This window comes from Oreochromis aureus, linkage group 7, assembly GCF_013358895.1.
Source record: "Oreochromis aureus strain Israel breed Guangdong linkage group 7, ZZ_aureus, whole genome shotgun sequence".
NCBI classification, from domain to species: domain Eukaryota; kingdom Metazoa; phylum Chordata; class Actinopteri; order Cichliformes; family Cichlidae; genus Oreochromis; species Oreochromis aureus.
In genome coordinates this window covers 49,315,518-49,341,205 of record NC_052948.1, presented here as the reverse complement: position 1 = coordinate 49,341,205, position 25,688 = coordinate 49,315,518, and the positions used below count along the sequence as shown (strand labels likewise).

Here is a 25,688-nt window from a genome sequence, read left to right as displayed (position 1 = left end):
TCTCCCTCTTTACTGCCCCCATGTGGCCATGTTGCATCCAAAAAACCCCAATACACCAGTTATTAGCCAATATCATTAGACATTCTTATTACAATCTATCATCTTGTCAGTACACCAATCCAAACATGATCCAAAAACTTTTCTATACAACAAAAAGTACAAGTTTTGTCCTCAAACACTCGCAGAAGCTGCTGGAAAATCTGACTACAGCACAAACATTTCAGAAGAACTCCAGCTACTGAAAAACAAAAATGGAAATCATGCAGTACCGTTGTGTTTGTTAGACTCGCTCTTTATTTTTTCGTAAACTTGCAGCTCTACCCGCAGCGTCTGGAGGAGATGCTGGGAATCGGACAGCTGCTGCCTCTGGAGCTTCACCTCGCACTGCAACCTGGAGACAGTGATTGGAAGATACATCAAACAATTTAAAAAATATATATATATATATAAAATATATATATATATATATATATATATATATATATATATATATATATATATATATATATATATATATATATATATATATATATATATATATATATATATATATATACACATATATATATATATATATATATATATATATATATATATATATATATATATATATATATATATATATATATATATATATATATATATATATATATACATATATATATACATATACATATATACATACATATATACATATATATATATATATATATATACACATATATATATATATATATATATATATATATATATATATATATATATATATATATATATATATATATATATATATATATATATATATATATATATATATATATATATATATATATATATATATATATATATATACCACCAACTATATAACAATATATATAATGTATATATATATACATACAAAGTACAGACACTCGGGTGAAGGAAAGGGAGAGGAGATGTGATCTGACAGTAATCTACACTCCTGGTTTCGAGTGTCAGCCTCATGTCAGTAGGACCCGTGGCAAGAGGTCACATACCATCGCTGTAGCATCATGTGCATGTGTGTGTTCACGGATGAGCCTTCAAGTGATGAGCTCAGGTTTCACAGACGTATTAACAGTAAGGAATAATGGGAACAGTAATCACTTTTTAGAATGGCCATTAGTAGCTGTGTGGAGTGTCAGGTTACACAAATGAGTGCTTTAATGACATTAAGCGTGTTGTGTAGAAATGTGTGCTCCCCATCAGGACTGATGTTGTGTGTGTGTGTGTACCTGTGAAGCTCCTCCCTGCTGCGGTGCAGTGAATCCTGCAGCTGGGAGTTTTCCCGGCTGCTGTGCTCCAGTCGCTCCTGCAGTTGGCCGTTTTCCTGCCTCAGAGCTTCACACTCCTTCCTGCTCTGTTCCAGTTTGGCCGTCCGCCTGGCCAGGGTCTCCCGGAGCTTCTCGTTCTCCTTCTGCTTGTCTGGAGGAAATAAAGTTTGTAAACCTTGTTAAGCATGTAATTCCCGGAGATAAAGGAAAAATATTTAGGGTATTATAGATCAGCATCAACAAGGACAAAACAAGAAATTAGCATCTGTTTCTCTCCTCTTCTTTTTTCTTATTGAAAATCATGTAATTTTTAACTAAACATAAAAAGAGCGATACCTCTGGACGCCATGCTGAGCTGTTCCTTCAGAGTTTGGTTTTGTCCCCAGAGGAATCGCACCTCCTGAGTCAGCTGACCCTGCTCCTCGTTGCCGTGGATGAAGATGTTGGTGGCTGCTGAACATGGCACATACACATGCATAAGGACCATATAATTATGTTGGACATGTGGAAATAAAATACCCTAAATACTAAAAGACAGTTTTTTGGTGTGTACCTGGGTCCTTTTCCACTTCAGCTAGTCTCCTCTCCAGCTGCTCCCTGAGACGGTCGTTGGTGCGAATACTTTCCTCCAGACGTTGTCGCAAAGCTCTGATCTCCTGTAGATGCTCTGCCAGCAGGTCTAACAGACACACGTGGATAAAGCACACGGTTTTTTTCCACTCCTTTACATTAGCAACAAACTCACACAGCTCATATAATTAACAATATTTCTCAGTATAATGTAGTTATTAACTGACATGCTAATCAGCCTACTATTGCTTTATATTTACCTGAATTCATTGTATGAGGCAGTTCTCCAGCATTCTTTTGAGCGCTCGTGTCTCCGTCCTGTTTCTGTGCCTCTGTTTGAGGCCCTGAGCCCTCCTGGTCGTGCCCTTGTTCCTGCTCCTGATGATGGGAGGTGGTCTGGGCCATGATAGAGCAATGCAGGTCCAGTTCGCTGCGCAGGGTGGCGTTAAGCTCCTCGCTGCTCCTCAGCTGCTCCTGCAGCCGCCCGTTCTCCCTCTGCAGGCCCTGCAGTCTGCCGCCAGCATCTCTGTGACCGGAGACACCTTCGTCCTGAGCTCCTCCTACAGGTGACACAGTTGCACCCGTCCAATCAGAGTGTAGTTGCTGACCTGAACATGCACAGGAAGACAATACATGAGTAATCCAACACTTCAAATCCAGACTGCATATTATTATTATTATTATTATTCTTTGTCTCCAGGTGCTTCTAAAGGACTTCACTTGTCTCTGCAATAGCCTTCGTGGTCACAAAATATCAGAAGATTGAAACAGATATGTGCCACTGAATAATGCAACTTTAAGTGGCAGTGGATTGAAACTGGACACCGCCTCCAGCCTTGGCTGGCAAGCTTTGTCCTGCAGAATGCCTCACTGCAACAGAAAGGATCTGAGTGGACAATAAGTGGTATTACAGGCAGGCACTAGACTGCCTGTGCATGTAGAAGAGGAGCCGTTTGATCTCAATGACATTGCAGAAGTGAAGAAGTGAAGAAAATATGCATTTTTAATGAGGCAAACTGAATTAATCCCAGTCTGGCACAAAATATACCTGTCTGACATCATCTAACTAAAAAAAAGCTTCTGAGACCTAAAGCATTGGATCCAGAAATACTTACTGTGGGTTCGATTGCCACCTTGTGTGGTTGGGCTGCTGTGGCAGGAGGAAGAAGTCCTGTCTGAGTGGGACAGATCAGAGTGAGAGCTGTGGTGGCTGCTGAGACTCTGGTGTCTAATCTGGCTCTGCAGGCTCTGGATGAGACGGTTCTTCTCCTGCAGCTCTTTAGCCAACCTGGAAGGAGAAGGAATGATGTGTGTTAACACCAGTTGGGAGGCCTCGGTATAACTGCTGGGAGAGAAAAAGGAACAGCAACCCCAAAAAGTAAAGAAAACTATGTTCCTATAACCAGCGGGCTTCAAACAACACACAGCTGGGAAATCTGACACAGGAGCTCACAGCAAACGTCATGCTGTCTGGATCAAACCCACTCACAGGTCCAGCTGCTCCCTGGTGCAATCAGCCAGGGTGAGGTTTTGCTGGACGAGCAGGGCGACGTGCTGCTGCAGCAGCTCTCTCTCACCCTCTAGCTCCAGACGCAGATAATCTATCTCCTGCTGGATTCTACACAAGCTTTCAGGAGGACCTCTCATGCACTCCTCATAGGACAGCAGTGATTGTGATGCCTGCTGAAGCTCCCCAAAACTGCCCACATCAGTAGTAATATGGATTAATGAGCGTGGCTGTGAGCAACCTTAATTTATAATCTGATACAAGAGTGTGGCTAAAAAACGCATTACCTATTCACATCAAGGATAGAAGGATAAAATGATTTTACTGTGTCCAAAACAAACAAATTGCAATTTTGCAAGTCTACAGTTATTATTGTTGTATTAAAGGCTCATGGGACTCTCACTTAATGCATTTCCTGCCAATAAAAATGTAAAAAAGTCAAAGTTTAAGATGGTTATGATATGAAACTGAAAGTATGGGGAATACCGAGTGACAATATTGACCCAGTGATGGGCAGCAGAGCCTTAATTTACTTCTGGCTGACACAAAAACAAAATAGGTCAACAGCAGGACAACTATTCATGTCCACAGCCCAGGGTCATAATGGAAATAGCCGGGGGCAGTTTTAAAAGGGTCATAATGAGACAAACATCTCAAAGAGCTCAGCTAATGACCCAAAAATACAGTCGCACATGTGACCTTAACAAAGGGACTACAGTCTAGGTCACTAGAAGGACAGAAAAGTAAACACCAGCTTTTAAAAAAAAAAGCTAATTTCTCATCATATAACATATATATGTGATAAATGTTTCACCCACTGTTGCATACACTAAAAATAAAGAAATAACGTATTTGTACCTGCGAGACAATTCAAGAGCTGGCACATCCTCATTATCCAGATGAGTCTCTCCTACAAGACAGAAAAAGACGCTGTCATGGACGTGTCTGTACAAATCAGTTACGAGTGGCTGCTCTTCTGTCTTCGTTTCTCTTCTGGTGGCGTCTGTTTTCCCCTTGTTAGACCGCCAAGTCAAGTTTGTACCTGGCCATAAGTCTTATTACGACTTAACAACTGCCTTCAAAACTACTCTTTGATAATGAAGGAAATCATCAGTAAGTTTATCGATCACTATATCAAGTAATTTCTTTCATTAAAATAATGCCCTTCATGCTCTAAAATGGCTTTGCTGTAACTGCACTTGTCTCCTCCAATCATCATACTACAATGGCACTAACAAACATCCTCCAAGCACACTAAGTAAATACTGTCACATAACCACAAATACACGTCTGCAGTGATGGCAGATACTACATGAACAACACCTCATCATGGATCTATATAATAATTTAGGCAAAGCAACTACTACAATTACGATGACGGCAGCAGCTACCTTTGTCCAGCCGTCCCTCCAGCCTGTCCAGAATGCTCAGGCTCTTGTCCAGCTGCTCTTTCACCACCTCTCCCATGTAGCAGTCGACTTTTTCAGCCTGCAGCAGCTCTTTGAAGGCCTGGTTCAGCTCTTCCAGCTGCCGCCGGTGCAGGGCTCCCAGCCTGCGGCTCTCCTTGATCTGCTGCCTCAGCTGCGAGAGCTCTCGGGCCTGTGACTTCACAAGGGAGTCCAAGCTGTGGAGAAGACCCAATTAGGGACACTTAAAAAAAAAAAAAAGATCATGTAGCTTTTCCTTAGAGTAAAGAAGGCGAAGTACTAATAAAACACTTCAAAGATGGTTAACCTAGCAGGTGATGTGGAGCGGCTGCGGGATGGCTGTAGTTGTTCACTGATGCTTCTGTTCAGCCTCTTCTCTCCTTCCAGCTCCATATTTACCCGGCTGCTTTTATCCTTAATTGCCTGGGTCTCCCCAGCCTTCTTCCCCCTTAGCTGCCCACTTCTGTGGCTGCCATCTTGACTGCGGTCATCTTTCTGTGCGCCCTCTTGATTCTTGATCACAGACGGGTCTGAGGTGTTGTTGACCAAGTCACTGGAGAGGGAGTTCCTACGCAGAAGGCTCTGCATTTGGAGAATTAGTTTTGTCTGGTTTTCCAGCTGGACCTTGAGCTCTCTGACTTGTCCCTGAAGCTGCAGAGGGTCCTCAGAAACACCGTACTCACTATAGACCTGCAGACCTTTGAGACTCACCTAAAAATAAAACAGATGGAAGAAGGTTCAGATTTTAAAAGTGAAAACTAATGTTAAATGGAATCAAACCAGAAACCCATGCTGTAACTTCTGATCATTGTTGTTACACTGTCGATTCTAACAAAGCTGTTAAAAATAACTGTAATGTATGTAAATGTTCTCAAACACTTTATTATTCTCATTTCTTGATACATGTATTTATTTTTAGAATCTGCTTGAGTTGCCTTATACACCCATCAGTCATAACATTATGACCACATGCCTAATATTGTGTCGGTCCCCCTTTTGCCATCAAAACATCTCTGACCCGTGAAGGCATGGACTTCACTAAACCCATGTGCTGTGGTATCTGGCACCAAAAGATCCTTCAGGTCCTGTAAGTTGTGAGATGGGGCCTCCGTGGATCGGGTCCGTTTGTCCAACACATCCCACAGGTGCTCACCTGTATTGAGATCTGGGTAATTTGGAGGCCAAGTCAACACCTCAAACTCATCATTGTACTCCTCAAACCACTCCTGAACTATTTTGGGAGGGCGCATTGTCTTGCTGACGGAGGCCACAGCCATCAGGGAATACCGCTTCCATGAAAGGGTGCACATGATCTGCAACAACGCTTAGGTAGGTGATATGGGTCAAAGTAACATCCACATGGATGGAATAAGTTAAGTTTTCCCAGCAGAACATTATCCAAAGCATCACACTGCCTCCTCTGTGTCTTCTTCCAGTAGTGCATTCATCATTCAAACTGATTCATCAGACTGGGCCATCTTCTTCCATCGCTCCACGCTCCAGTTCTGATGCTCACGAGTCAATTGTGATCAGTGATGGACAGCAGTCAGAGACTTGAGCTACGGTAGCTCGTTTGTTGGACTGGATCACAGGGGGCAGCCTCTGCTTCCCATGTGCATGAAAGAGCCTTGGCTGTCCATGACTCTGTCACTGGTTCACCACTGTTCCTTTCCTTCCGCTTTTGACAGATATTGCTACTGACCACTGCTGACTGGGAACCCCCCACAAGAGCTGCAGTTTTGGAGATGCGCTGACTGTGTCATATAGTCATCACAATTTGGTCCTTGTCAAACTCGCTCAAATCCTCATGCTTGCTCATTTTTCCAAAAATGTTCACTTGCTCCCTAATATATCCCGCCCTCTAACAGGTGCCATGATGAAGAGATAATCAGTGTTATTCACTTGACTGCTGTATGAATCACGGTTCAGAATAATGTATTTATATTACACTAGGCCCTGGTAAACCTCTAAGACCCAGTGCTCCTCTATTCTGATTGGTCGTCACTCAACAAACAAAGTTTGAATAGCAGGAGGACTCCTGTGCTCACAGACACAGCTCTGCATATAACCACAGTAGTGACATTCCCCATCATTCCCTAGTGTACTTTGCTGTGGTGTGGTGGGAGAGACGAATAAGATGATAAGCAAATAATAAGATAAATACCTTGGCTGAGCTGAGAGCTGGGGAACTAGGGTACGGGGTGCTGGAGGTTGAGTCCAAATTTTCAGTAGAGGAGAAATTGGCCTGTTCATGTTTCAACAGGGAAGGCAGGCTGGAGCCACTGCAACTAGGGTTTACCCCAACCTCTAAATCTGGCAACACAGGGCGGCACAGAAACATTAGACCAGGGGTCCCCAATCCCAGTCCACGAGGGCCGGTGTCCCTGCAGGTTTTAGATCTCACCCTGGGTCAACACACCTGAATCACATGATTAGTTCATTACCAGGCCTCTGGAGAACTTCAAGACATGTTGAGAAGGTAATTTATCCATTTAAATCAGCTGTGTTGGATCAAGAACACATCTAAAACCTGCAGGGACACCGGCCCTCGTGGACTGGGATTGGGGACCCCTGCATTAGACTATGGGGAGGAGTCCAGTGCAAGTTGTAGAAAATAAACAGTGATTGAGCAGTGTGAGGAAAGAAGTCATTTGTGATACAGCCAAATTTGAATAAGACAAGAAATCGAGGTAAAAGGTTAATGAGTGCTCAAAAGACATTCCCAAACCTTAAAGTGAAAACATGCATGAATAGAGACAGCCCATTCAAATTTGGGAAGAGTAAAGAAAACTCCATAGTTAAAAACCAGAAAAAGACAGTGTGGTTACAGAGACCCAGGCAGAAAATATTTCTCAGAGTCAGAGACAGTGTGCCCTTGTTCACTCCTCATGCATACATTCTACATTAAGAGAATCTATCCAGACTTGAGATTAGTATCCACTCAGCAGACAGACATGCAGAGTCTGTCTGAAGGCTGTCTACCTGTGCTACTGCTCTCTTCCCTATCGTTCTCACTCTTGCCACTGGTTTCGTAACCCAGGTCCTGCAAATCCACCTGCACGCTTTTGTCATCCTGCTCAGGAGCTGGCATTGGAAGCAATATACGTTTGGTTAGGAAGAAATCAATCAAAGAATGTACATTTGTCTCTATCCCCACTTATGTTGTTCCTGACCAAACTGGGATTTGCAGTATCACAAAATCATTTGAATTACTGTGGACAAGCACATGTAGAAGAAAGCTGCTCAACAGCTTACCTTTCTTTGTCATTTCAGGAGAGGATGTACTGGTAAGAGCAGTGGCCAGTTTCGCCTCCAGGCTTTTACATGCCTTCTTCTTCTCCCTCAGTGCTTTGTGCAGTGTTTCCAGTTCAACCTGAACACTTGGCGGTAAGCCTTTGCCGTCCTGCACTGCCCTGTGGGCTTCCCTCTCCATTTTGTGACCCCTCTCTTCTTGCAGGGAAGCTTGGAGCTCAGATATCCTCTGAGAGTAATCACTGAAGACCTCATAGAGGAGACAGAGATGGCGATGAAGCTCTTGTACCTTTGTTCCAGTTGAAGCAGTAGACAGGTTGTTGCTGGGTTCGGAGATCGGTGGGGCAGGTTCTCCAAGTTGCTCCCGCTCTTGGAGTGCTCTCTGAAGTTTGTCTAAATTTATCTGCAAGTCAGAGCTGATCTGGGATCTGCCAGCAGTCACGGAGCCAGAATTTGTGCAGTGTGCTGCTAAAGAGGCAACGGCGGACTCTGTTGCACTAAAGCAGTTCCTTAGAACGTCAATCGCCTCTTGATTTAAACTAGTATCAGGACCGCGGTGTTCCTTTGCCTCATTTTCTTTAAGTGACTCTGCTGCTACTCTGTCACTGGTGTATCCATGTTGTGCAGCAGCATTTGTGGTCCTCAGTTTTTCTTGCAGCTCTGCATTGAGCCTATTCTGCTCCCAAAGTGCTTCTTGCAAAGAGTCTGCATGACGCTGCAGCTCATGCAGAGAGTCCTCGGTACCTTGAAGCACCCCTCCGGTGCTTTCTTCCTTTGGAGAGCTATGCAGCTGCTGCAAAGCTCCCTCAATCCTTTGACAAAGATCGCTGATTTCAGGATTCTTTTCTTGGCTTTCTGCAGAGCTGATGACTTTCTCTGCCAAATTCAGGAGCTCTATGAGCTGGTTGTTGAACTCCTCTTTCTGCTGCAAGGCTTTCTGCAGCTCAATGCATCTACCATGGAGAGACGCGTCAGAACCCACAGAACCAGAACCTGTGTGTGAACCAAATCCACCCTGGCTGTCCAGACTGCAGGCAGTCAGATAAGCGATAGTAGATTCTGCAGCCTGTAAAGCCTCTACGTACTGGGAGTTCAGTCTGTCTTTCTCCTGGAGCTGTGCATGAAGCTCTTCCCAATCAGCAAGCTGCTCACTCAGCTTGTTGATCAGTGCTTCTTTCTCCTGGCACTCCTGGTGGAGAAGCTCCAGCTGAGTGTATAGTGCAGAATCATCTTGGGTGTGATCCAGTGATGCTCTGGCTTCAGAGCCCTTTTCGGACCCCACTGGACTACAGCTACGATTAGGGTATCCAAGGGTGGCGGAAGGGGAAGTGCTGTGCTGGAGTGATATGTGAGTGTCAGAGTCTGTGTGTACATGCTGGTCAGACCAGTAGACATCATCTGAATCAAGGTGCTGAAGTCCATCAGTTTTGAGCTGCTCGGAGCTTCCAGGCTGCCTGCTGCTGCTGTTAGACTCCACTCTCAGCCTCACGGGCACAGGAAGGCGAGATCTGCCTCCAGACTACAATTTACACAAACACAAGAAACAGACATTAAAACCCAAGAACGCCTTCATGCAGGGAAGAGTGATGTCTTTTTATTTCTTCTGCAGTACAAAACTTACCCTATGTCTTGCAAAATGCTGTTTTTCACTGTTGCTGTGTGGCTGGCGATTAGTTCTTGGACTCTCCTCATCATCTGCAGTGCTGACATTGGTAATGGGACTCTCCCCCTCCGAAATCTCATTCCACTTCTTCCCTCCCCTCTTCTTTGACAGTTTGGTGACTTTTGCATCTTCTGTGTCCAGTGCTTCCAAACTCTTCCTCAACTCAGCCTGTCCCTCACTGCTGTTCCCTGAGGCATCGGTACTCTCTTTTTCTTTGTACTCAGACGATTTCTGTTCCTTCAGGAGACCCCGCAGCTCATCATTTTCTGATCTGAGCCTGAGCATTTCCGCTCTGTAATGAGAAACATTCGACCAGATTACAGTTCAGACTTCTAACTACCAAGTAATGGGGAAAATAAGGAGTAGACTCTGAAAGAAAGACCTACCTAAGGTGCGAGACAGATGTTGACCCACAATCAGCTAATAGGGATTTAAGTGCCATTAAATCTGTGTTCATCTCCCTAGAATATTCCTCCCCAGTGTCCAAGATGTCGCTGCTAGAGTGAGCACGCTCTCTACTCTGGCTGAGGCCACTGTCCATACTCACATCATCCAAAAGCTTTTCCGGCAACATCTAAAAGAGCAATTATTTAGAAAGAAGGTTTTATAAACTCTTCAAATAGTACTTAAGTACTCAGTTGTTTAATGATCATCTGTTTCATACCTGTCCTAGTTTACTGCATGTCTGGCTCTCTTTGTCCTGACCAGGGAGATGTGTCTTGTTACTGTGAACCAGAGGATGCTTCTCAAGCGTCTTCTTGAGCTGCTAGAGTAATGGGATGGGAGGCGAGTATGACACACATGGCTCGGTAAAAGAAAACTTAATGTGGGAACAGAATCCATAAAGCACAGCACAGCAACAGCAGAATGGCATGATGTGTCTAATGTAGCATGGCGAAGAGAGACCGTTTTATGGGACACAGAGATAAAGATAAAACAGGGACTGATTAGGAAAGATGAAGGAAAGAGAAAGAGGGTACTTACTCTATTACAGACAAGAAACACACTTGTTAAAGAATTCAGACATTTAGTACCACAGAGGGAAGAGAAATTAGCAACAGATTAGACAGAACAGAGGTTAAGCTGTAAATTCTAAGGTTAGAAAGGAGCTATTACAGGAAGGATGTCAGACAATGATTCGTGATTTCTCAAGTATTTTCTAAATGTGGGCATACTCTGGAAGAAACATTACTAATAAATGACAAGACGTGTCCTCTTTTGGAAGATCTAAAAAACAAAAACAAAAAACAACAACTTTGCAGCCATAACTTTATGTACAACCTCGTCTCTTTGCAGCTGCTTTTTGCGGTCTTTGTCGTCTTTGTTGTCAGTGTCACGCTCTGACTTCTCCATTTGTGAAAGTTGGCTCTGTAGTTCACTGTTTAAGGTCTGCAGCCTGCTGACATGGTCTTGCAGCTCAAGCACCTTAACACAGAGAGAAATCATTTTTACACATTTCCAGCTTTACAGTTGGTACAGTGACACATGGAGCACACTAATTAACTTCAACGTGACACTATATAAGAATGAGACAAAAAGCAACAAAATGTAAAATACCTTCTGTTTAAGCTCCTGAGCAGACAGATGAGACAAGCTGTCATCCAGTCCTTCTCCTACACAGATACTCATGTAGGAAGTCTGATCTCCAATGAAACTCAAAGAGTCGCCTGAAAAACATTAAAAAAATCTTATAAAGTTGTCTGTATATAAACTGGAACATGACGTCTGGTGTCTTTTTCTAGTCTTACCTCCATCGTTGGCTCCACCAACCCCTCCTCCACGGTTCTGAATTGCTCCTAAGCGTGCCTGCAGAGATGCATTCCAACGCTGGGCATCTTCAAGCTGATGTCTCATGCTCTCTAGCTCTTTAGGATCAATCAGGTCCATACCTGAACCGATACACAGAGGGTTACACAAGGGTTACCGATGACAGGGCATTGCTTTCTCATTTCACAGCAGTTCCCATGAGTCACCATTAACTTAAGACTTCATGTGCATATTTCTAACATGTCCCTTTTTAACAACTTTAAAAACAAACACAGACCAGTCATGAAGCTGAGGTTTTACATAGCAGCACACACACCTTTGGGTTATACCTCTCACTTTCATATTTTTCATGATGTCTACAATCTAATATTCTTTAATTAAAATATTGAAAAAAAAAAAAAAATTAAAAAAAAAACTTATAAATGAAAAATGTAAAAAAAATATGAAAAACAAAAATGGTGAATTTACATTGTGCAGTTAGTGGATCTTGGCTTGCTAATAAATCCAAGTCAGATATGCAAAATATATGTAGAGAAGCTAAAATGCACACCCACAATACACACAATCACAAAGCATGATTATTATTGTGCTTTTTCATAAGTGTGTAAACATGTAGCATATGTACACAAATCATAATGGTTGGTTATATAACCAAAGCATGAAGTGTGCAAATGTAATCAGTGACAATTATCCTGCTACGTCTATCTTGCACGTCGGTGCGAATGTGAACCACGTCCCTGTTACTTACAGCTGACCTATTTTTACACCTGGCTCTCTGCAGGCAGGGGTGTGGGGAGGAGCATGCACGTGTGTGGTCGCCTGAGCGCACACGACAAGTGGATGGTCCAAGTTATTTGGCTTAGACCTTAGCGCAGAGTGACACTTTTAATCTGTTTTAAGGCCGTGCATTAATGCCACAACAAATCTGAAGGACAAACTGTGCTGAATTACATTAACTGCATGACGTCAAAGGAAAATAAATGCCACACTTTTTGGATTAGGGTCTATTTCCGGAGAGCTGCTCTTTTAATGTGGTACTCTGCACATTAGTATCCTTTATTAAATCATTTGAAAATGGCACAACCATGCTTTTAAATTTTATTCATGTGACAGATGGTTGGATGGGTTGGATTAATAACCAGAAGAGTGCTAAAGTGATGCAATCAAGAAGCAAAGGGACAAAACAAAAACAAACAAGCAGCATGTTGAAAGTGAGAGACAGAGAGGACAGGCCTTTATTTATTTTTTATGAAGGACAGAGAGCAGACAAGTGTGAAATCAATACATTTACTGAGAGACAGTGAAAAGGGGAGTGACGGTGTTATAGACAAAAACATGCAGATAACTGGGTGATGATGAGAGCAGAAGAGACAGAAAGCACACAAAGATGAAAAGTGGAGGGACCGGGTGTGCATGCTGAAGAAGAACACAACAAAAAGTAGACATGGAGGTTGTCGGCAGGATGAGTAAACATATTAAATAAAGATGACCGGGGTTTAAGGGTTCCCTTTAATGATGAGTTATATTTTCTACCTTTTTAACCACAATAAATGATAACAAGCACTTCTTTTCTCATTCCCTCCTTTCCAATTCCTTTATTTCTTTCCCTCTCATTCAGTCACCATCCTCATCTACAACCAAGTGTGTTTTCACTGCACCTTCTCTGAGTTTGGCTCTTTGTATCTCTCTCTCCAAGTCACCCCTTAACTCTTCATTAGTTTTGATGCTCTCTTCTAGCTGCTGCCTGAGAAGCTGCACTGCCGTCAGCTCCAACTGTAGAGCATGGAGACGCTGGGCACTGCAAATCATCCAAAAAGTTTGTTAGCGCAAAGCATTTTTTTTCTCCTTTTTGCATTAAAGCAGCTGTTGCACATAACTACCTGTCCTGCTCCTTCACAGTCTTTACCAGGCTCGAATAGAGCTGCTGTTCAGCCCTCAGGGCTCTGTTCAGAGCATCGTGCTCATGTTGCAAAGCTGTGAGGTTGGGCAAGGCCTGAGGAGAAAAGAGAAGCATCAAGCATCAAGATTGCAATGTTTTGTTTAAAAAATTTTTATAAAGCAGGTCATCTTTACTTCCTGCTGGCTGTCTCCACCGATGATGGTACTTTCTCTCTGAGGAAGCACAGGCAGGGAGCTCTCCATTCCACAGACAATGACGTGATCCTGGGTATGATCAGGCCGTGTGTGGCCTCTCTGATTGAGGTGCTGCTGGAGAACCTGCTCAAAGTCAAAAGTTAAACATCAGAAGAAAAACTCCTTCACTTGGTGACACAACTTTGACACTGTGTGGAATCCTTACACTGATAATCTCATCCTTGGTCTTTAGAGTTGCAGTGAGGGACTCAATATTAGCAGCCTGACCTTCACTGTGACCCTCCAGCTCAGATAGCGCCGACTGAAGCTCGGCCAATGAAATCTAGAAATTGGGATGTAGGGAATTATGATTGACACTTTTAAGAACCGTATCCCATTAAGGATTAATTAAATGCTTCTAACTCACTGACCTTCAGTTCATTTTCCCTTTTCAGTGCTTTGTTCAATGCTTCAGTTTTCTGTGCCAGCTCCTTCTTCAGGACGACCACTGTTTTCTTGGAAACTGGATTGTTCTCCTGGTTATCCTCGCTGTTTCTCCTGGACAGCTCAGCTTCAGCACAGACAAAACAAAGTCAAACGTAGCACCAACATGCAGTCTACCTTTAAATAACCTGCGCGAGGGTGTTACTGGTCTAAATCCATTACCTTCCCTCTCGTCCAACTTCTCTTGCATGATCTGAATAGTTTGTCTGAGCTCCAACACTTGATCTGGCTCTGCTTTCTGCCTCATCTCTGCCAGAAACTGGTCTCTCTCCTGCCCACGCTGAAGAAGCTTCTGCCAGTTTATAAAGATATAAAATCAGCACATTCAAATTTGTACAGGTGATATCTTAAAACACGTTCAAAACAGGGTAGAGAATTGGGGGGCAAAATGTGTTATTCTCTTTGGGAGTTTTGATTTCCACACATTTTACAGCTGAATGGCTGTGTTGTATCCCACAGGATCTTACGTTAATGAGGCTGTCTTTTTCAGCAAGCAGGGCTTTGAGCTGCGCAGTCTCTAAATAACTCTCCTGGGCTGTTGAGGAGCTTTGCTTCTCAGCAGTGGCAAGCTCCTGCTGCCTATCAGACAGCTGCTTCTTCAGCTCCTGAATCTCCTGAGCGCGCTCAGACAACATGCGATTGTAGTGCTCTGCAGACTCCTGGAGACGACAAAGAGTCAAAGTTAATAGTGTTAGTGTTGTTTGTGCACACTCTGTCGTGCTCTGTTGTCATAAATGCTAACCTTCAGAAGTTGGTCTTTGCTGCTAATTGTAGCAAACAGGCTTTCTACAGCACTCTCATTGTCAGCAACCAGTCTTTCCCTGGCCTTGACAGCCTCAGCCAGCATGGCTTCTGTGACCTTTAACCTTTGGCCCATCTGTTCAGCCAGATCACGCGCATGGCTCTGTGACTGGTTCAGCAATGATTCAGCCATTTGCTACAGACAGAGGGGGGAAAAAAATAAGCACTGAAGTACAAATGACATAAACCAGAATAGTAAAAACTATAAGTAACTTGGCCTTAATGAGTGACTATTTGTCAGCCAACCTCCATATCCTTTGTCTTGCCCTCCAGGGAGAGCTGCAGCTGGCTAATGATGGAGTCCTTCTCCCTCAGTGATCTGTTCAGGTTGTCTTCCACATCTTGCTTGGCTCTTTGTAGGTTCTTTAGGGTACTTGCAAGATGCTGCAGCTCTGCATCCTTCTCCTTAATCAGACTCTCAAAATTCTGCAAAGAAAGGAGTAGGCAGCCATATGCATAACACTTAATCACAACTATGTGATTATAAATCAATAGAAAAGATCCCAGTTCCAGATACTTACATTTATGGTTTCTTCATTATGAGACAGCAAGTTGTTGAGTCTTTCTAGGTCTCTTTCTTTTTCCCTTAGTAACAGCTGCAGGTGGTGAATCTCATTGTCTTTTTCTTCAATAGCAGCAAATTTCTCATCAAGTGCTTGCTGTAAGTGAACAAAAAAACACATGTCAGAAACCAGGCAAAGTCACCATGGTTAAAAGACTGCACTGAAGGAATATCCACCTCCAAAGCCTTCTCCTTTTCTTTCAACCTTTGCCGCAGTTTGGAGAGAATACTGTCGTTACCTCCTGGACTTTTGCTCTGCTCAAAGTCTCTGACCATGTTCATGTATTCCTGACAAACACATAAAAACAATGTTACTAAATACACCACACTCAGAAGAACTGGATGTCACTTTGGAGCACCAACTTCTCTTTGGCTCTGATTGTTTTCATGACATGACATTATAATCCAGCTGACAGGCTTTACTGCTAGCTAACTTCTCTCCTATGATTTCTGTTTTATCATGTGTGGTGGCTCTTTGAAGGAGAAGAAGAAAAGAGAGCAGAGGAGAGGAGCAAAACAGCAGTAATGACCTAAAATTCAATTTTTACACATACTTAGGCCATGTAAAAAAGGAAGCAACTCATTTTTTTATCTGTCTGCATATTTTTAGTGATGATGTGTCACCTGTAGCTGCTGCTCTTTATCAGCCAAGGTGGATGTGAGACGCTGGATGGTGACCTCATGGGCCTGCAGCTTTGTTTTGGTTTGGTCCAGCAGCTCTTGGTACTGCTGCTCCAGAGCACTCTCCCTTTCCCCGATCTCCCCACTCAGCTTTTTGAGCTGATTGTTTAAATCCTGGTGGAGGAAATAATAATAATGTCACACAAAAGTCAATATTTAAACAGATAATGAAAAAACAACACAATAACAAAACAATAAAGAGGATTTAGAATGCCTGCTCCTTTTGTTGTGGATACTGTGAGTTACAGTCCCTCTTCTCCTCCTATCTTACATTCAGCGCTTTGTCTCCTTTCTTCTTCTGTTGTTGCAGGTCCTCCAGCTCCACCTCAAGCTGATCCTTTGCCTGCTGTAAGTCAGCCAGCTCTTGCTCCTTCCTATCCAGTGCTCGCTGCAGTTTTTGGGCTTCAAGCACCTTGGTGTGGTGTTCCCCCTGAAGTTGGGCCAACTCTGTTTGCTTTTCCATTAATAGGTTTTGGTGTTCCTCTGCTCCCTGAAGGAGAAAAAAAAATATTGACTTCTATCTGTTTAAGGCACATATAGAGCAGGGGACACATTGTGGTAACACTATTATGAGGAATGTCTTTGTTTGAAGTTTGGTTCTATATGAAAGGTGTATATAACATACCTGGTATTTCTGCAGTTGGGCTTTATGTGCTGCATCTCTAGCTTTGGCTAAAGCATCATCTCTGTCCTCAATCTCATGACACAGCTCCGCAATCTGCAATACAAAGACAGACAGGTTGGGCTTGAAGCTTTGGATAACACAGAGAAGAGATACAATGACAATAACAACATAAGTAATAAATTAACTCTTACCTCTTTTTCCTTTTCTCTGAGGACCTGAGTGAGTCCCTGGATGGTTTTATCTCGCTTTAGAGCATTTTTCTTCTCAGAGTTTAGTTCATTCTCCTTCTCTTCTAACTTCACTGACAGGGTCTATTCACATGAAGCAGTTAGTGATTTCATACAGAGTAATAGACCGACACAATTTAAGAATATTTAATAGAGGAACATGTGAACTACCTTGTTCTGATTCTGGGAATCTTCCAGGGTTTTTGCCAGACTCTCACTGGTGCTTTTAACCAGGTTCAGCTCCTCTGTCAGCAGCTTATTGATCGACTCCAACTGATTAACGTCACTCTTCTTCTCAGCAAGAGAACACACAAACAACAGAACAGGAGAAATTAATTAGAGAAGTATGTTTATCAACAAAGGTACCTGGCACAGATCATTACCAGTACTACAGTGGTTTGCCTAGGTGGGATTACTGAAATGAACTACCTTCACTCTGACAGGAGTGTATTCATCATCAAATTCCTCTGAAAGGTCATGCAAAGACTTCAGATCTGCTTCTCTATGTTTGCGCTTGGCTCGGGTGCTGACAGAGCCAGCATTTAACCTCTTCAGGACAGGGATGTGACATCCTGCTGGGGCAGACACCTGCTGCTTTGAGATGCAGCGCAGGACCTGAATCAGGTCAGAGATCACCGAAGGTTGACTTGAGGATCTTTGGAGCAGTGCTCTGGCCTGAGCCTTTCCTCCCGAGTCATCTGTGGCCCCATACCTTGCAAATAACACCCTGGCCTCTCTCAGTTTTCGTTTGAGCGGAGGATCTGTCGGGGTGTCTGAGGAAAGCTCTCGATTCAGTGACTGCAGTGATGTGGAGCGGCGGCTGAAGCCAGGTCTAGCCAGGGTTCCCTTACGCTGAATCAGGTCAAGGTACATGCTTTGAGAACGGTGGCGTGTGCCCCGGAGCCCAAAACTTCTCATAGTGCTGTCCAGCCCCGCCCCTGATCCCAGCCTGCTGCTCCTTGAGCTCAAACGTCCGGAGAATGCTCCTTTACTGACAATCCTATCTAGACTCACACACCTTCTCATGCGATTCTCCACATAACCACTTTCCCGGAACTGCAGTCCTTCATGAGCCACCTGACATGCAGCTTCATCATCAGGGCTGCGGACCCCAGAAGAACTGAGCAAAGCCTTGGAGCTTGCATTTTCCCTCTCACTGCTCTCTGGGTTGTTTTTGTTGTAGATGTGCACGATACACTGGATAAGGTGTTCCTTCTCTGCTTGCAGCTTCTGGATCTGATTGCCATGTTCCTCCTGCAGTTTGCCGATGTTTATATCAAACTGCACAACCTTCTCCAACCGGAACACACATTTTCCACAGAGGAACTCTCCATGCCCGTCACGAGTCACCTCTCTCCCCAGCACATGGGACAGGATGACTTGTAGCTTCCTCTTTCCCGATGAGCTGAAAATCCAGCGACACTGGCTTCCCACCAAACGGACACCACATATTCGACATGGATCCCGCATGGCACCTTAGATCTTCCACACTCTCCCACTTAAACTGAGTCCAAGAAATCTGTCACTGACACACCAACTGTCTAGTGTCTTAATGGCCATCAGCTCGCCAGACAGAGCCATCTATCATGTTCTCTCAATACACCAGCAAGCGTAGCACAGAGGAGAAAGACTGAGAGCAAAGCACTGTAAGCCCTAAGCCTCAATAATCCCTGCTCCCACCTCTATTCCACTCTCCCTCATGCATGCAATCAAATCAACAAATCCTCTAGGACTGCTGCAGTGATCTGTGTTAGGGCCCATGCCAGACCATCTCTAGAAAACACTCTCCCAAATACCTTAAAAAAGGCATCAGACACAAAAGCTGGCATCAAGCAGGTAGTGATGGCATCAGCCAATCACTCTGATAGAGCTGATCCTTTTCCTGGCAGTACATGGAAGATTTAAGATTACAGAGTACTTTCTGGTGACCGTTACTTTGCAATATTCCATTACATCTTTAACTTGCAAAAATCTGTCCAGCATCCCTGATAAACAGGTTTTTCCCCAGTGTTGCAAAATCCTTTACAATGAATGAAGCACGTTCAACTGTTTAGCCACAGCTCATGAACACCTCTTGCCTACACCATTTTTCCACTTACTAAAGAAAGAAAGCCAATAACAACCCCCGGAGGAAGCGTCTTCAGACAGCAAACTAATCCAGCCTTAACCCTATGGCCTGAGTCTTACGCCAACGCCTAAAGAGGAACCATGGACACTGCCCAGCTAACAGCTTTCTATTTTAAATGTCAGCAACACAGCAGCCTGCACAACACTGCGATTAAATGAGACACATTCTCTTTACGCAATCATTGCTTCTAAATGGATAAAATATGCATTTGATATTTAACATCTGTGCAACACTGAAATACATCACTTTACCACCATAATTAATTATTAATTATTTTTGTTTGACATTTCAATGTTAAACAAAGCAAGTGTTAACTTAGTAGCATCATTAGTCAAAGGCTTTACAACCAGCCACTACACAGATGCATGTTTTACATAGGTTTTTAAATGAAGCTTAAGTTGGGGTTTTTTTTGTGAAATTGTCAGAAATACTACAACAAAAGCAATAACACCTTTACACTAGAGCAGGGAAATCAATTGAAAAATAGGAAAAAAATGAATCATAGATACACAATTTACATTTTCAACTATCAAACGGGCAACAGATGCAGAGAAAAGCTTCTGTGAGCTTAAATGATCATGAAATGACCGTTAAACAAAAAAGCTTTCTGTGTGTGGCTTACCTATTACAACAAAGCAAAATAACAAGGCAGGAACACATACAGAAAAAAAGGTACTTTTGGCTGCTCCCTTATTTCCCAAGGGGTTACCACAGCAGCTGGATCTGCATGTTTTGATCTGGCACAGATTTTTAGGGCAGATATCCTTCTTAATGCAACCCTCCTGTTTATTCAGGCTTGGAACCAGCGTTAGTAATACGACATCTTGTGACCACCCTGAGCTATGAGTGGGGATTTTTGGTGTGTAAGGCAAATGTGTTAACCATTACACCAGGAAGCAAAGGAAGAACGAAAGCTCCAAAAAAGTTTAAGAATCAGACAAAAAACAGGAAAGAGATTCTAAGTAGCCAACCAGCAGTCTGTGCCATTGCAGAGTAGTTTAAGGTAGTTTAAAGTTTTAGAGGGACTGTATCAAAATAGCACCAACCTGATGGTCCGGCTGAGTTTTATCTCTCTCTCTATCAAGCTCGTCCCTCAGTGCCTGGAAAACAGTCAGAGTTCACTTAAATATTGCTTCATATTGAAAGCAGTGCAGAAACTAAGTAAACATATTTAAAAGTATTTAAGTAGCCTATTATTGCTGTAAATGACAAAAACTGAATATATGCACAAAACCAGTAAGCAACTGATCTCTGAGGCATCACTGAGAAAAACCTCTTAAATTTCACATCTTTATGAACATGTAAGCTTCTCACCTTAAGCTCTTGATCTTTGTCGGCTATAAGAGCAGATAGCTGTTTAACAGTGTCGGCCGATGGAGCATCTGTCTGCTGGTCTCTGCTGTTTCTCTGATGGATCACAGCATCCTGATTCTTTAAAGTGATCTTCAGCTGCTCAATGATACTGGGATGAGTAGAAAAGGTTGAAAATGCTTAGGTCTTTCTCCAAAAATATATTTTTCTGTATATACACATTGTCTGCATTTTTTTTTTTAAATTTGTCCCTACTTGTCTTTCTCCTGCAGAGCCTGCTGCAGATCTTGGACGGGGCTGAGGACTGGACCAGTGGTTAAAGTGCTGGGTGGACCAAGGGCTTGGAGCTGCTTCTCCATGTTTATATTCTTAAGTTTCTCCTGCTCAGCGATGGCGGCCATCTTTTCAACCTCTTCCTCTGCTGTTCGTAAACACTGGCATGATGCAAAAACGCCAAAAAACACAAAAGGCAACACAATTGTCACCAAAACAGGTGAAACTAACAACAGACACAATTCGGCTAATACAAGCACTGAATCAAACAAAATATACACAGTGAACTGCAATATCAGGATTTTTTAGAGCAAGAAACAGCAATAAGTATTTGAAAATTAGCGCTATAATGTCACTCACCTGTTCTAGGTCAGCTATCCTCTTACTAAATGCGTCTCTGAGTGCGTCCATCTCCCTCTGAGCTTGCTCTTTCACACGCTGGGGTTCTCCTGATTCTCGGCCAGCCAGACTCTCCAATGCTTTACTGATGAGCAGTCACATACAAGATTAAGTTTGTCAACCTACATATTCTTAAATGCTGGGCTCGCATTACTTTGTGCTGCCATTTATGTACGTCTGAACCAGTGTTAATTTTGTTGACCAATAATTTTTGTCAATGTTCTTTCTTTTCTTCAGACAAAAACGGGGCGACAACTATTTCGCTAACAAAAGTACTAACACTTTTGTCAACAAATAAAAACCAGGTAAATTATCAAAGAGAAATAGGATCCAATCAGAACTAATTAAGTTGTGTAAAAAGGTGAAAAGAGTTGGGAAGTGATCCAATCAGCAGTGATCTAAATTATAACTAAAACTGAGTGACATTTTAGCGAAAAGACTAAAACGAAATCAAAATCATACTTTCAAAATTAACACTGGTCTGAATGGCATCATGTGTGACTAGCAAAAACCGAATTAAGAGAATGACACGTACGATGCAGACACGAGTAACTCTTGTTTCTCTGCGAGCTCTCTCTTCATAGACTCCAACTCCACCTTCAGCTCAATATTCTATAAACAGACAAAATTTCAGTAAAAACCTCCCATCTGGAGTCATCTCAAACACCAAAGCACAAAAACAAGGCCGGGGAAACTCCCTCTTAAAGATGACATTTTTAAATGACACTTTGGGTTAAATGTGCTCACTTAAACAAAGCTGCCACCATAATAATAATTGAAAAAAGACCAGACAGCTGTTCCAAGGTCATGAATGCAAGATGCTGGCTGAATAAAATCCAGCTGCTGTTGCTCATGTTGTGATCTCATTTCGAACTTGAGAGGAAACACTGAGTCACATGAAGCTTTGCAGGGAGTGGTGTCAGACAAATGTAAGACATTCAGAGTAATGCACGTTTTGTAACACTAAAATAAATACAACACCGTTCTGAATATGTCCTCAGTGGAGTCGTCACATTTCTGCTGCATGCGCTCCTCCATGAAGTAAATGCGCAGCTTCAGGTTAAAGTTCTCTTTCTTCAGAGCTGTGATTTGCTGGGGATCAATGTAAAAAAAACCATAAATATGCAATCAGGCAGTTGAACAACTGATGCATTTAAACTCTTCTAACCTTCAGCTAGCTGCAATTTAATTTGCATTTCATTGATATATTTTAAATGCAAAGAAAACAAGTTGAGAGAAAGAATTGGGCTCAAAGAAGAAATATGAGCACTTTATTTATCAAGAAAAGCTGCCCGACATGTTTACACGGCAGAAAGGGGCCGTGTGTGTATAGTTATTTTTAAAATGCTTATGTGTGTGAAGTAGACTGTGCATCATTGTGCTCTGGGCTCAGAACAGCATACATCTGGTAATGGGGGTTGGGTGGACAGTCAAAGGGAGGAGTCAGAACTCTGAACCCCTTTGTAAAAACCTCTAATCACGCAGGCCAGACAGCACGGGCCCGAATTTTTCGAGCAAGCATTCCAATCAAATGCTGAAATATTGACTTCAGCCCACCTCAATCCTCCTTCTTCTCCTCCTCCTCCTGCACACAAACTGCATCACTAAATTTCCTTAAATGGTCAATGTGGTTTGGTTTTCGGCTGAATGGAGAATCAGGTTATTATCCTGTTTGTTGTGCAGGGGGGAAAGTTGACTGCCTCATTCAGACAGCTTATTCTCTGAAGCTACTCGTTAAAAAGCTGTAAATATACAAATTACTGCAAAAAGACAGTATCACTACATAACCTATATGCAACATACAGAACAGAAAGTTGACAGAAATCACTCACATTCTCATAGTCCTTCATGGTGAGAGCTTTAACAGGGGACATTTTTTCAGGGAAGGATGGAGCTGTAAAAACAACAAGAAAGCAGTTTTACTAAAATGACTCACAACTGCAAGTATAGGCTGCATAGCTCAAAGAATCTCTCCAGCTTTCAAGAATAAGTCATACTTGCTGCTTTCACATTTATCCTCACTCTGTTTATGTTGGAGAGATAAGAGACATAGAAAGGAGTTTTCACTGCAAAGGCATCAGAGATGGACGAGCTCCCTGAGAGCTGCCCTGTTTAGACCAGTTGAAACAGCTTACTGCTGATCATGTAACACTAGTCAACAAATTTCACAACACAAACTCCTGATTCATCGTTTGCTGCTGCTTCACAAGAAAGCCTCTGTCACACATCACTCTTAAAGTACTACTTACTTATTTCAGAGAAATTATTTTGATTTTTGTTGCCTTCAGAATATGCTAGTGTATTCAATGAAAACATAGATCTGAAGCTCTATAGTGTTTATTATTATGGTAAAACCATTAGCTGTTTTCACACATGCACAGTCCGGTTTAGTTCCAACCTGATTCTTCTGACATTTTCAGGAGTTCATTCAAAAATATACTTCAGGACGAGCTTTATTTTACTGGATATTGCAGCCATCCTTCAAGAAATAATTACTGCTTAAAGACTACTTCAAAAAACGTATGTTCTTCTAACTACTGCAGCAAACAAACACCAAATTAGCTTTCTTAAAACATTAATGCATTGTTTACTTCATAAGTTTTTTTTTCTCCAAATGAAATACTACTTGTGACATTCTGGGTATCCATCTACTCATAAGAGCGTCCATTCATTTAATAGGCCTTAAAAGATTTGTTATTAGGAAAGCTGTGGACAGCTCCAAGACTTGATAAACACTCAATAACTATGGACTCCTCTAAAACTGAATGGAGATGTGAAACGGAGTTAATTGATGTCTGCAGAGCAGGGGGAGGCTAAAAAAAGATATCAAAGTGCTTTCAACATGCAATTTCCTCTGTCTGAATTGTCATTAAGAAATGGCAGTTAAGGAAAACTGTGGGAGTCAAGAAAAGCTCTGGAGGAGAAAAGCTTTCTGACAGAATAAAAACTTCTGGGCAGAAAGGACAAGGAAACCTTCAGTTTGGCTGCAAAATGCATGTAACAGGGATATACTCAGTGGTAAATACTTTTGTGCCTTTCAGCTCTTTTGTAGACTATTTCTGAACACAGAGCCAGCACAAAATTGATGTGACCTTCAGATAAACACTGGCTGCTGCCAAAGGCAAAAGTCATTTCATTCGTATAGTCAACAAGGCTGATATTAATGCGCAGCCTATATTAGTGCATATTTAATGTGCAGTGGTTTAGCTTTAGTTGCACTGCTCGCATTTTACTGGCTTTACTGGTGTTGAGGCACCAACAGGGAACAACAAAGAATTATAAAAGCCTAGAAAAAAAAGAAAACAGACGAATCTGTAGGATTCTCGATGTAATGCTATCTCTTAACTATCAGCTATTGTCTCACATATTGTCATTTCGCTTTCTGATTAGATTATTTACAGTTTCTCTACATTGGTAAACAATGATCGGGGCAGGGAACAGGAAGGCTTCAACTCGATATCTGTTATCCAAATATTTGACTACAGCGGAAGCCCCAAAACACTGGCCACTGTCCCCAAAGGCCAAGTTAGCAGACAGCTGAGTTCCAAGACTGCATAATGACTAAGGCTACGTTCACACTGCAGGTCTTAATGCTCAATTCCGATTTTTTGATCAAATCCGATTTTTTTGTCTGCTTGTTCACACTACAAATAAAATGCGACAGCAAACACGCTCTAGTGTGAACGCTCAAAGCGGCCCGCATGCGCAAAAGAAGACGTCACACACAACGCGCTCTGTTTAGACCCAGAGCAAACAATATTGTTTGACTGATGGCCCTTAATATAAAGACTTCGGACTTTACGTTTCCCAATTTTTGCTTTAAGTTATTTTGTTATTTACATAATAATGTAAATGACCTAATAATTATCCTTATTGCTGTTTTAGAGAGGAGCGGTGCTTCAAAGGATAGTTGCAGATTTCTGTCAGAATCTGCAGATTATACAGTACAAATAAAATGTTCACGTTGTCTTCCCAACAGTTTCACTAACATCTACACTGGATGGCCAGGAAGCGTTCGCGATGTCTTCTCGGGCGCTTCTCCGGTGCTGATAATTGGCGTCTGTCTTGTGTCAGTGACGTAAAAGACGGATTTAATGCGACATGACCGTTCAAACAGCAGTTGCTTTCTAAAACATCGGATATGTATCGGATTCAGTACCGCATACGAAAGTGACCCAGATCGGATTTGAAAATATCGGATTTGTGCCGTTCACACTGTCATACCATGATCGGATATGGGTCGCATAGGGTCAAAAAAATCGGATTTGATGCACTTTAGCCTGCAGTGTGAACGTAGCCTTAAAGTATGGTTACATAAAAAAGGAGCACTTGTGACACCAGAAAGATTGCACAGTCAGAGAGAAGAAAGGAATCCACTAAGTAGTAGCAAAATCTGGACGCAAACACCATCCAATCACAATACAAAAGACATTATATAACTGAAACTGAAACTTTGCCATAAATATAGCACAAGCTTTGATTGACTGCACGATCACCTGACCTGAACATGAATACATCACTCCATGAAGTTATGTGCAAAAAAGTGAGTCTGGAAAAAAAACCCTTTACTAGTTACAAAAAACCATTTGCAATATCTGCTATTTAAATATTGTACATGCTAGAGTT

The 25,688-nt window shown here is 42.4% G+C and overlaps 1 protein-coding gene across 6 annotated transcripts in view; it reads right to left on the bottom strand.

Annotated features, from left to right (window-relative positions):
• cdk5rap2 (CDK5 regulatory subunit associated protein 2) overlaps positions 1-25,688 on the bottom strand; it is a 32,664-nt gene that overhangs the window by 3,112 nt on the left and 3,864 nt on the right. For 3 of the 6 annotated variants that reach the window (XM_039614912.1, XM_031754687.2, XM_039614915.1), the window contains exons 3-43: positions 22,895-22,956; positions 22,044-22,154; positions 21,598-21,674; positions 21,024-21,147; positions 20,646-20,824; positions 20,394-20,541; positions 20,126-20,179; positions 17,123-17,242; positions 16,916-17,035; positions 16,725-16,817; positions 16,371-16,589; positions 16,043-16,213; positions 15,596-15,706; positions 15,378-15,515; positions 15,103-15,282; positions 14,798-14,992; positions 14,523-14,714; positions 14,218-14,347; positions 13,983-14,122; positions 13,778-13,894; positions 13,552-13,695; positions 13,359-13,471; positions 13,137-13,276; positions 11,460-11,600; positions 11,269-11,378; positions 10,993-11,136; positions 10,376-10,477; positions 10,098-10,285; positions 9,670-10,003; positions 8,052-9,567; positions 7,779-7,880; positions 6,961-7,109; positions 5,104-5,507; positions 4,761-4,993; positions 4,228-4,279; positions 2,978-3,150; positions 2,123-2,470; positions 1,846-1,971; positions 1,629-1,745; positions 1,254-1,443; positions 270-391 (exon numbers count right to left, since the gene is read on the bottom strand). In XM_039614912.1, the coding sequence (XP_039470846.1) occupies positions 270-391; positions 1,254-1,443; positions 1,629-1,745; positions 1,846-1,971; positions 2,123-2,470; positions 2,978-3,150; positions 4,228-4,279; positions 4,761-4,993; positions 5,104-5,507; positions 6,961-7,109; positions 7,779-7,880; positions 8,052-9,567; positions 9,670-10,003; positions 10,098-10,285; positions 10,376-10,477; positions 10,993-11,136; positions 11,269-11,378; positions 11,460-11,600; positions 13,137-13,276; positions 13,359-13,471; positions 13,552-13,695; positions 13,778-13,894; positions 13,983-14,122; positions 14,218-14,347; positions 14,523-14,714; positions 14,798-14,992; positions 15,103-15,282; positions 15,378-15,515; positions 15,596-15,706; positions 16,043-16,213; positions 16,371-16,589; positions 16,725-16,817; positions 16,916-17,035; positions 17,123-17,242; positions 20,126-20,179; positions 20,394-20,541; positions 20,646-20,824; positions 21,024-21,147; positions 21,598-21,674; positions 22,044-22,154; positions 22,895-22,956 (7,629 nt within the window). The remainder of the gene's footprint in view (positions 1-269; positions 392-1,253; positions 1,444-1,628; positions 1,746-1,845; positions 1,972-2,122; positions 2,471-2,977; positions 3,151-4,227; positions 4,280-4,760; positions 4,994-5,103; positions 5,508-6,960; positions 7,110-7,778; positions 7,881-8,051; positions 9,568-9,669; positions 10,004-10,097; positions 10,286-10,375; positions 10,478-10,992; positions 11,137-11,268; positions 11,379-11,459; positions 11,601-13,136; positions 13,277-13,358; positions 13,472-13,551; positions 13,696-13,777; positions 13,895-13,982; positions 14,123-14,217; positions 14,348-14,522; positions 14,715-14,797; positions 14,993-15,102; positions 15,283-15,377; positions 15,516-15,595; positions 15,707-16,042; positions 16,214-16,370; positions 16,590-16,724; positions 16,818-16,915; positions 17,036-17,122; positions 17,243-20,125; positions 20,180-20,393; positions 20,542-20,645; positions 20,825-21,023; positions 21,148-21,597; positions 21,675-22,043; positions 22,155-22,894; positions 22,957-25,688) is intronic. The other 3 variants (XM_039614914.1, XM_039614913.1, XM_039614916.1) reach the window with 3 other exon arrangements.